Here is an 11,531-nt window from a genome sequence, read left to right on the forward strand (position 1 = left end):
TGCTGTAATACAGTTTAAAATAATTAAAAGTCTAAAAAGTATCAGCTTTATTTATGGGTTGTAATTTAAAAAAAGTCAAAAACCGCACTCAAAATGCAATTTAGCGCTTCTGGCAAGAGGAGACACCCAAATTAATAATGTAACATGCTACTGTTTGTGCATTAATATAGTTATACTGTTATTTCCTTAGATACGCAATTCCATGTTTTTTTTTTTAATCCCTGGCGGAACTGTGCTTACATAAGAATCAAGTAATAGGTTTATTCCATGCTGAAAAAAAGGCGCCTTTATATAGTGCCTTTAAAGGTGGCTTCTCAAAGCGGTTTACGGGACAAAAACAACAACAACAACAACAACATTGTATTTCATTGCACTTTGACAGATCGTCTTTAAATCAATTGTTGATTTAAAGTTTGACAGTAAATGTTTATATTGTAACACATACAGCCGCCATTTCTTTATAAAAATCTAAAAATCATTTGCACAGCCTAAGAGGGGGGGTCTGCTCTCAGTGACAGCTTACAATCCTCCATAAACTCAAGTGAAAAATTAATAACACCCATGTAAACGTCGTATTTACAGTTTGTTGATAATAGAAATGTTAAGTTCTCTAAAGCTTTGTGATAGTCTACCCAGGGAGCTTGTGTAAGTATGCGTGGGCAGCAAAAGATCAGCTACACCGTGAAGATGCGACACCGAAGATATTATTAATAACCTTTTAAATCTGAAGGGAGATCTAAAGGGATCCCAACATGATAGAAGCAGGAAGCAGAAGCAGGAACCATTGTCAGAAGGAAAGAAGGTGACTATTCATTGTTATTAAAAAATGACTTAGATTCGAAAATGTTGTGATATTCAGAAATATAAAAAGTCAATTAATTGTCCATAATATTGCTATTTTATTTTTTTAAGAAATGTTTGTTAAAAGAAAAGTCATGGCGCCAGCTGGATACAAACATAGCACTTTGCTTTCAGGTCAAAAAGCTCAACTTTAATTCTCATCAGATCACAAACTTGTTTTCCAAATGGCTTCTGGTTTTGTCACATGGCTTCTAGCAAACTCAAAGCATGACTTAATGTTGGCCTATTTATTGTGCAATCAAGCAATTGAACACCGGTGAATTTGAAATGAACACAGGTGTACCTTGTTAACGTATTTAATGTGATCTCTCAAGATAATTGACCCAAATTAGGTTGTTAAAACAAAGGGAGTGAATACTTATCAATTAAGTAATTTTCCATTTTTATTTTTAATAGATGTCTTCAGAATTATAATACTTAATTTCATTTTAACATTATAGAGAATTGCTTCTACAGGAGTGGAAAAAAAAACATTTAAATATGATTTAATTTGACTTTGCAACACAGCAGAACAAGAAATAAACAATGGGGTGTGAATACTTTCTGAAGGCACTGTAAATATTGCTTGTCCTGTCTTGTTTAAAAAATAGTTGCATTGAAAAAAAAGAATAAAAATATGGAATTATTACCAACGCTGCCAAAATAGATTTTCTTATTAAAAGAGATTCACAGTATCTAATTCTTTCTAATTCAGTATCTAATTATATCTCTTATCCACATAAATTAAACTCCGTGACAAGAACTATTTCTGTTTTAGTCAACTGTAAATAAGAGTATAGTCAAACTTTAACTGACCAGACAAACTCAAAAGCGGGTGACTACAAAGTGACTATGACCAATAGACATTTTGGGAACAAGTAAAGGTTTGTTCCATTCTCAAAAGAGAAGAAAATAAATGTTTCGGCTGTGGAGCCTTCTTTGGATGTCACATGCTGACGCATCTACCTACTTGAACTAAAAGACATTTTAGTTGACTTGACTGGTGACTGACCTGGTGACTAAATTGGTGTGTTTTTAAGTCACCTGACTGGATAAAACTCTTTTTTACACACTAACTGTAGCTGAATGGTCTCTCTCCTGTGTGAATGCGCTGGTGGCTTATTAAGGAACCTGAATGACTAAAACTCTTCTCACACTGATTGCAGCTGAATGGTCTCTCTCCTGTGTGAATGCGCTGGTGGCTTATTAAGGAACCTGAATGACTAAAACTCTTCTCACACTGATTGCAGCTGAATGGTCTCTCTCCTGTGTGAATGCGCTGGTGGGTTATTAAGGAACCTGAATGACTAAAACTCTTCTCACACTGATTGCAGCGGAATGGTCTCTCTCCTGTGTGAACGCGCTGGTGGGTAATTAAGTTACTTGACCGACTAAAACTCTTCCCACACTGACTGCAGCAGAATGGTCTCTCTCCTGTGTGAATGTGCTGGTGGGATTTTAAGGCATGTGATTGACTAAAACTCTTCCCACACTGACTGCATCTGAATGGTCTCTCTCCTGTATGAATGCGATGGTGCGATTGTAAGTGGCTTTTCAGACTAAAACTCTTTCCACACTGACTGCAGGTGAATGGTCTCTCTCCTGTGTGAATGCGCTGGTGGGTTATTAAGTTACCTAACCGACTAAAACTCTTCCCACACTGACTGCAGCTGAATGGTCTATCTCCTGTGTGAATGCGCTGGTGTGATTGTAAGCGGCTTTTCAGACTAAAACTCTTTCCACATTGACTGCAGGTGAACTGTCTCTCTCCTGTGTGAATGCGCTGGTGTGATTTTAAGTGGCTTATCAGACTAAAACTCTTTCCACACTGACTGCAGGTGAACAGTCTCTCTCCTGTGTGAATGCGCTGGTGGGTTATTAAGTTACATGACCGACTAAAACTCTTCCCACACTGACTGCAGCTGAATGGTCTCTCTCCTGTGTGAATGCGCTGGTGTGATTGTAAGTGGCTTTTCAGACTAAAACTCTTTCCACACTGACTGCAGGTGAATGGTCTCTCTCCTGTGTGAATGCGCTGGTGGGTTATTAAGTTACCTAACTGACTAAAACTCTTCCCACACTGACTGCAGCTGAATGGTCTATCTCCTGTGTGAATGCGCTGGTGTGATTGTAAACTGCTTTTCAGATTAAAACTCTTTCCACACTGACTGCAGGTGAACTGTCTCTCTCCTGTGTGAATGCACTGGTGTGATTTTAAGTGGCTTTTCAGACTAAAACTCTTTCCACACTGACTGCAGGTGAATGGTCTCTCTCCTGTGTGAAGGTGCTGATAGGGTTGTGAAATGCTAGACTGACAGAAAGGCTGCTCCTCTCTGTGCCATAATGGCAGTTTGTCCACTCCGTCTGAGCAAGGCCTTGAGTGATTCTTCCTCATCCTCTGATCGTGCTGGGGTCTCTTATTCTGCAAATGCTCCATGGAATGGTCTTGCTCTGTGTGCTGAAACTGAGATTTGTTTTCTCCACTGTGTCCCTCAGTGTGCTGCTCAGCAGTGTGAATCATCTGGGGCTCCTTCTCCAGCTCTCTGAGACTAAAACCTTCCAGTTCATTCAGTTGCTCCTCTCTTTGCCCAAGAACAGACATAGTCTTCAGTTCATTAAAACTTTCAACAATTTTCTCAGTAACCAGATTATTAAACCTGTGTGTAAAGTCATCAGATACTAAGGGATCATATGATTGTTTTAGACTCTGCAATGACAGTCTCTCCACTTGAACAGAACAATGCCTAATTATCAAGCCCTGTAGGAGCTGCTGTTGCTCATCCCTGTCCTGACTCTCCTCTGGGTGCTGTGACTCAGTACTGTTCTCTTCACAAGGTACATCAGTCTGCTGCTCTGCAGGGTCAATCAACTGGGGCTCCGTGTCCTGCTCTATAAGATTAAACTCACCCAGTTCTTCTTTGTGCTCTTGTACAGAGACCCAGCCCAGTTCATTACAACCTTGTGTAATATTGTTTGTGTCCAGATTATTAATCTTCTCTGTAAAATCATCACATACTAAGAGCCCAGGTGTCTCACTCTCAGGCTCTGTCTTCATCATAGGCACAGAGTCCATGTCCTCGACAATCTGTCTGCTCTCTGTGTGCTGCTCACTGAATTTCTCTTTCTCTTCTGCAGCAGTGAGCTCTGTCTCCTGCATCATACTGGAGCTCCACTCATCCTCATTGTGCTGCTGTTCAAGAAGAGCCCTTTCCCCAGCGTCAGAGAGAGCACTGGCCTCTAAGCCTGTAAACACAGGACAAGAAAACAAGATCTTTATAATAATAATAATAATAATAATAATAAACTTTATTTTAGTAGTGCCTTTAAAGGTGGCTTCACAAAGCACTTTACAGAATGACAACAACAAAAAATACACAATATAAGCAGAATGCGAATACACAGTTAGAGGAGACAGTAGATGGTGGTACTAAGTACAGTAGGAGCAGGGGGGTAAAGAACAGTTCAATGAAGGGTCTTCTAAAGAAGAAGGTTTTGAGTCTGGATTTTAAGGACTTTAGAGAAGGTGACTCTCTGATATCCTTGGAGAGAGTTCCAGAGCTTGGGGGCATAAGAGGAGAAGGCCCTGTCACACATTGATTGTAGACGGACTGGGGGACAGATAGGAGAACACAATTAGAAGAGCAAAGGTTGGGAGGTGGGGAGTAGGGCGATAACCCAGACAGGTACTGAGGTGCCAAGCCATGGAGAGCCTTATAGGTGAGCAGGAGGATTGTTAAGTTGACACGAAACCTGGCAGGAAGCCAGTGCAAGGACTCCAGGAAAGGAGTAATGTGAACACTTGTACTAGACCTGATCAAGGTTCTGCCTGACAAATTTTGGATTTAGAAACCCAAGAGAGTAGAGCGTTAAACTAGTCGAAAACAAAACTTTTCAACCTAAGTTAGTGATAACACAGGGCGTAGTCGAGCAATATTTCTAAGGTGAATGAAAGATGTTTTGACAACATGCTGCACATGTGGGTCGAACATCAAATATGATCCCCCAAGTTTTTCAATATAGACTGAAGCTCAAGTACAAGACAATCTACAGATAGAGTTACAGCATTGGTTTTACAAAATTGATGGGTGGTGCCACTAAGCATGACTTCAGTCTTGTCACAGTTAAATGAAGGAAATTTTGAGTCATCCAAGTTTTTATAATCGGAGATGCAAATAAATAGAATAGAGACAGCCACATCAGCGTCAGGTTTGGTATTTATGTAGATTTGAGTATCATCAGCATAGTAGTGATAGCTGAGGCCATGTGATCTTAAAAGCTTTAAACTACACACACACATACTAGTACACTCACAATCAATTTGGGTTGTTTAGACATAGCATAGCAGAATAAGTGGGTATAAGGGGGTGTTCTGATTTAGCTTTGTCAGAAACCTAACTACCGTGTAAAAAGTAAGTCTACTGTAATAATATCACTATTACATTACATTTACATTAACACTGCACAGAGAGAGAGGGGTTAATACAGACACATTGACTGGACACTACAGTACATTAACACTACACTGAGTGAGAGGGCTTTATACAGACACGGACAAACTGGAAATAATATATTAACACTGCACTGACAGAGAGGGGTAAATACATACAATGACTGGACATAACAGTACATTAACACTGCACTGAGAGAGAGAGGTTAATAGATGCATATTGACTGGACACTACAGTACATTAACACTGCACTGAAAGTGCAGGAGAGGCCAATGTTAAGAACCATTCAACATTGGTCGGATGACTCGGATTTTATACTAATCACTGTTTTGCTACCACTGACTGGCAGATCTTCCGCGAACCTGCCGAAAATAATATCAATCTGTATACGGACTATGTTACTGGCTACATCAGTAAATTTATTGAAGATGTGGTTCCCAGGATTACTGTTCGCACATATCCAAATCAGAAACCGTGGGTCAATGGCGAGATACGCGCCAAACTGAAAGCTAGGACAGCTGCTTTTAATTCTGGCGATACGGATAAATACAAGAAATCCAGATACAACCTCAGGAAAGCTATCAAAATAGCTAAATACAACTACAGAGTAAAATTAGAGTCATATTATCACGGCTGCAACACACAGACCATGTGGAGTGGTATACGCACCATTACAGACTACAAAACACAATCCAGCTATGTCGCACAACAGTCTGCCTCTCTTCCTGATGAGCTAAATTCATTCTATGCTCAGTTTGAGGTCAGTAACGCAGATCCACTCAGGAAGATTCCAGAAAACCAAGACAGAAACCCACTGATCATATCCAGAGCGGATGTGTGTAAAGTTTTTAAAAAGACCAATCCACGCAAGGCTCCTGGCCCTACACTGAAAGAGAGGGGGGCTAATACAGACACACTCACTGCACACTACAGTACATCAACACTGCACTGAGAGAGAGGGGTGAATACAGACACACTGACTGGACACTATAGCACATAAACACTGCACTGAGAGAGGGTTAATACAGACACTTTCTGGACACTACAGTACATTAACATTGCACTGAAAGAGAGACAAGCTGACTGGACACTACACTACATTAACACTGCATTGAGAAAGATAGGGATTAATAGAGACACACTGACTGCACATTACAGTTCTTTAAAACTGCACAGAGAGAGACGGGTTAATACAGACACACTGATTGGACACTACAGTGCATTAACACTGTACTGAGAGACAGAGGTGAATACAGACAAATTGACTGGACACTCCGGTACATTAACACTACACTGAGACAGAGGGCTTATACAGACATGGAAACTGGAACTTACAGCATATTAACACTTCACTGAGAGAGGGGAGTTAATACTGACACACTGACTGGACAAAACAGTAAATGAACATTGAGAGAGGGGTTCATACAGACACAATGACTGGACTGAGCTACGGTGTTCAAGGGAACGTTTCCGCAGGTCTTTCCTTCCGGCGGCTGTCAGGGTGTATAACGCGGCTCTAGGCTAGGACTGTTAGCCCTTCATTTGCTCGTCTATGGACAGCATGTTTGCTCCATTGTACTTTTTGGACAATCAGTCTGTATAAACCTATGCACATTTTGCATATATTTTATTGTTTTACAGTGACTATGATCATCACATTTTGCACACACCTATGTATTTATTTTTTTATTTTTATTTATTTTGTTGTCTTTTGTTTTATAACTGTTCTGATGTCTGTTTTTGCTTGTCTTGGACTGGACTGCTGTAACACATCAATTTCCCTATGGGATCAATAAAGTATTATCTATCTACTTTAAAACTGCACTGAGAGAGGGAGGTTAATACAGACACTGACTGGACACTACAGGACATAAAGACTGCACTGAGAGAGAGGGGTGAATACAGACAATGACTGGACACTACAGTACATTAACACTGCAATCAGAAAAAGGGGTTAATACAGAGACACTGACTGACTGGACACTACAGTGCATTAACACTGTGCTGAGAGAGAGAGGTTAATAGATACTACAGCACATTACCACTGCACTGAGAGAGAGGGGTTAATGCAGACACACTGACTGGACACTACAGCACATTAACACTGCACTGAGAGAGAGGGGTTAATGCAGACACACTGACTGGACACTATAGGACATTAATACTGCAATCAGAGAAAGGGGTTAATACAGACACACTGACTGCACACTACAGGATATTAACACTGCACTGACTGAGAGGTTAATACAGACATGCTAACTGGACACTCAAGTACATTAACACTGCATTGAGAAAGAGAGGGATTATTAGAGACACAATGACTGCACATTACAGTACTTTAAAACTGCACAGAGAGAGGCAGGTTAATACAGACACTGACTGGACACTACAGGACATAAAGACTGCACTGAGAGAGCATGGGGTCAGAGTGCAGGGTCTGCCATTATATGCCCCTGGAGCAGTTGGTGTTAAGGGCCTTGCTCAGGACCCCAATGGAATAGGATTCCACTGCCGGTTGCAAGATTTGAACCAGCAACCTTCCAGCCACAGGCGCAGGTCCTTAGCCACAGAGCCACCGCTCTGCCCATTAACACTGCATTGAGAGAGGCTTAACACAAACATAGTGACTGGACACTACAGCACATTAACACTGCACTGAGAGGGGGGTTGATTCAGACACACTGACTGCACACTACAGTACATTAACACTGCACTGAGAGAGAGGGGTTAATAGATACATACTGACTGGACACAACAGGATATTAACACTGCACCGAGTGAGAGATTGATACAGACACTTTCTGGACACTACAGTACATTAACACTGCACCGAAAGAGAGGTTAATACAGACATGTTGACTGGACACTACAGTACATTAACACTGCATTGAGAGAGAGGGGGATTAATAGAGACACACTGACTGCACATTACAGTACTTTAAAACTGCACAGAGAGAGGTGTGTTAATACATACACACTGACTGGACACTACAGTGCATTAACACTACACAGAGAGAGGGAGTTTAATACAGACACACTGGATTAATATTCCAGAGGAGTTAATACAGACTGACCCTGGTAGTGGTAATACTTAAACCAATTAAATAATGTTTATATACACAATCATAAGTATACATATAACAATCTAGACCAATACAACGTAAATACAATATTTATAAATATTGTTTCCTAATGACGTTGGAGTACAAATTGATTCAGTGAAACAATTGTTGAATGTGAACGAGGTGTTTTCAGCACCGTAACCGGACAAAACAGTTCAGTTTCCAGTAAAGAATCCGGTTGTTACATCACACAAGTCTTTCCCACTTCACTCTGCATCTCTCCACTATATTCTCACCAGTGAGAAAAGTTTTTTTTATTTGATGACAGTTTGATAGTTTGTTAGAATGCGTACTGATAATGAGAATGTTTACTTTTGTGAGATGTTTTCTTTAAAATAAAGTTTATTTAAAAAAATCTCACCAGTGAGGAAGTTATAGACACTGGTGTTAAACACAGACTTCATATAAGAAACCACACTGACCTGAAAGCTCCAGTTTCGTGTACATTTCTTCTTTTATTCCTGCAGTGACTTCACAGGGAAGCGTGTCTCCAACATGATCTGTCTGTCCCTGATCTCCTCCTGCTCCCGACTCCTTCTCCCACAGCTGCAATCTCACCTTCAGCCTCTCGTTTACCTTCTTCTGCTGCGCCATTTCACTCCCGACACTGTCCTCCACACACTGCGTGATTTTAAACACGGCCCGTCTCACCAGGATCTGGGAGACGCTGAGAAGTTTTTCTTGAAACTCGTCCTCAGAATCAGAGATCCTGTTTCTGAAAACTTCTGACACTTCATACACGATCGATTTGAGCAAAACCTGCATGAAAGAGTCAAGCTGGGTTTGCAGATTTAACAAGCACTCCGCCATCCTTCTTCAGAGTCCGTCAGAAACAAAGGCTGACTTGCGAAGTTTAAACAGAACAACTTTATTTTTATTCTAAACAGATCCTGTTGTCAGGGCTGTGATCTGTTCAAGCATAAACACAACCGACAAGACGCTACGTTTTCAGAAACTGAAGTTATTAAAAAAACAACTTCCTTCTTTATCTAAAGAAAATGATTCAATCACCAACACGTGGGTGAAATGTATGCTGTGTTGCGCAGTATGATGACGTCATTCGTTAGCGTGGCGGCGACTTCAAGACAATCGAAAATCGGAGCTGAGAAAGAGGAGTTTCTTCAGCCGGATATAAACACTGTACCTCCTATCGCCACCTAGTGAAGAGGAGTGTATCACCTGCGACTTGCGCCGTTCGTAAGTGTGAATTTTGTGAAACGCAACTGATTTATTTTTTTGCTCCTCCACAACCCTCCTCCCCAACGAAAAGTGGATTTTTGTTCTACATCTCTCTATTCAGGTTTTTGGTTAAAGAAAAACATTCCTTCATTTTCTGTCCAGCTGGCAGTATTTCTTCTGCACCGATAAGCAAGATTTGTATTTCATATTTCGCAAATTGCATGAATGTTGTTGAAAAACAAGTTGTTCCAAGAAAGGAAATACATAATTGCATTAAACTAAATCAAGCCCTATGTGATTGTCCTTAATGATACATTCAAGACAGGAAGAAAGGCACCTCAGGATTTTGGACACAAGATCTCCTGTTTATTGAGAGAAGTTTTAGCCATCTGGCAGTTTTCATGTCCAAGGAGCTCAATGTGCTTTCCGTGTACAACAGCGTGTCCTCTACACCCGCCACTGAAGCACAGCAGGGGCTCAGCATCTTGACATCTCCCAAACAGAGACTCCCTTTTTGTGGGCAGTGGCTCAAAAGGGGAGAAGGGGCACTTTCCGGGGCAGGATTTGTTACATTAGAGTATCCTGGACACAAATCAGTGCCCACTTGTATTTCTGTGTTTTTTTTTTTACAGGAAGTTTTAATGTGACTTCAGAGGCATTACAATATTCACAACCTTGGCAAAAAAATGGTTGTCCATAATTGCTGAGTATGTTTGATTAACAGACAAAATATTATACCCCCTCTACTGAGCATATACTTTATTTTCCTGATATGACACATCTTAACAAGAGGACAGAGCAAATAAAATAATTACCATCTAATTACATGCAATACCAAATGCAACCTCTTTCCATCTTAAGAGCAAGAGTTCACATGATATAACCTCAAATCAAAGGTTTTTTTCCCCAAAAAGTGTCTATTGTGGGACAAATGTTCAGGAAGCCGCTATAAATTATCATCTGGTACCAATTTATTTATGTATATCACCATTCTCTCTTGTGCGTTAGACTTTCAGCAAGGAAAAGTGAAATTTTTTATGATCCAGAATTTTGAAGTACAACGTAAAATTGTTTTATATATACTTTGTACCAAGATCTCTCAGAAACAAAAACAAAACAATAATAATAAGAAGAAGAAGGCATGCTCTCCTATTTCTGTAACTGAACCTTATATATACAACAAAGAATATGCGTGTTAGCTGTTTATATCAAATGCAAAAAAGACTGGCAAAAAATACAGAAGCAGAATCTTCAAGTGGCAGAAAAAAAAAGAAATTGGTTGAACTTTTTTTCTACAAGCACTTGGGCCAATTGAACATGGTATAGAAGCCTGCAGCCCACAAGCAGCAACAGTATCAGTATCAGATGTAGCTACAGTGTATTGGCCTGTGGAAACATATGTACCTGTGTTAATACAGTTCTCTTGAATGGAAAGAGAAACATGAACAGACCTAAACTTAACAGTTAGTTTCAGTCGCTAAAACCAGAAGCAATGGTGCTCCAGGAACTCACAATCTCAGCATGACTGCTGTATAAGTACCGGACGCTGACCGATTGCACCACCAGAGCAGTGCAAGTCGCTCTCCTCACACAGACTGACGCTGCACAAACAGGGTGAAACAAGCAGTGTTTCGGCTGTGGATCCATCTTCACATGAGGGAAGGGGACAGTAATACAGCAATGAAAAGACAGGAGAAGACACTGAAAGAAATGTGCTCACTGTGAAGAAGGAAGGAAAGATGTGGTCAGACACATAAAACAGATTGGTGGATAATTTGAAGCGACTTTTTTGTTGTCAATCAGCACATGGATTTCACTTCATCTGTCTTCCTGTGGAGGACATGAAGGGCAAAGGAGAGGACATGTGGCTCATGTACAGGGGGATCGTGAGGTGTGTCAGGGTGAACAGTTCCCTCACTATCTTCTTTCCCATGACCAGTTC

At 40.6% G+C, this 11,531-nt stretch overlaps 1 protein-coding gene across 2 annotated transcripts; it reads right to left on the bottom strand.

Annotated features, from left to right (window-relative positions):
- Positions 1-1,912: 1,912 nt before the first annotated feature.
- LOC148824753 (uncharacterized) lies at positions 1,913-9,220 on the bottom strand. 2 transcript variants are annotated; one of them, XM_088926421.1, is made up of 5 exons: positions 8,833-9,220; positions 3,952-4,083; positions 3,306-3,381; positions 3,045-3,215; positions 1,913-2,975 (listed from the first exon to the last, which is right to left on the bottom strand). In XM_088926421.1, the coding sequence occupies exons 1-5, from the start codon at positions 9,218-9,220 to the stop codon at positions 1,913-1,915; spliced, it is 1,830 nt and encodes a 609-aa protein (XP_088782547.1). The 2 variants fall into 2 exon arrangements, with proteins under 2 accessions (XP_088782547.1, XP_088782546.1); XM_088926420.1 differs by having other exon boundaries at positions 1,913-4,083.
- Positions 9,221-11,531: the final 2,311 nt, after the last annotated feature.

Source organism: Atractosteus spatula, chromosome 10 (assembly GCF_055471065.1).
Source record: "Atractosteus spatula isolate fAtrSpa1 chromosome 10, fAtrSpa1.hap1, whole genome shotgun sequence".
NCBI classification, from domain to species: domain Eukaryota; kingdom Metazoa; phylum Chordata; class Actinopteri; order Semionotiformes; family Lepisosteidae; genus Atractosteus; species Atractosteus spatula.

Excerpts from the sequence above, each read along its gene's own strand:
- LOC148824753 (XM_088926420.1), bottom strand. The coding sequence starts at position 9,220 with ATGGCGGAGTGCTTGTTAAATCTGCAAACCCAGCTTGACTCTTTCATG. Across the intron at positions 4,084-8,832 it reads CACGAAACTGGAGCTTTCAG|GCTTAGAGGCCAGTGCTCTC; the intron begins GTCAGTGTGGTT and ends CTGTGTTTACAG.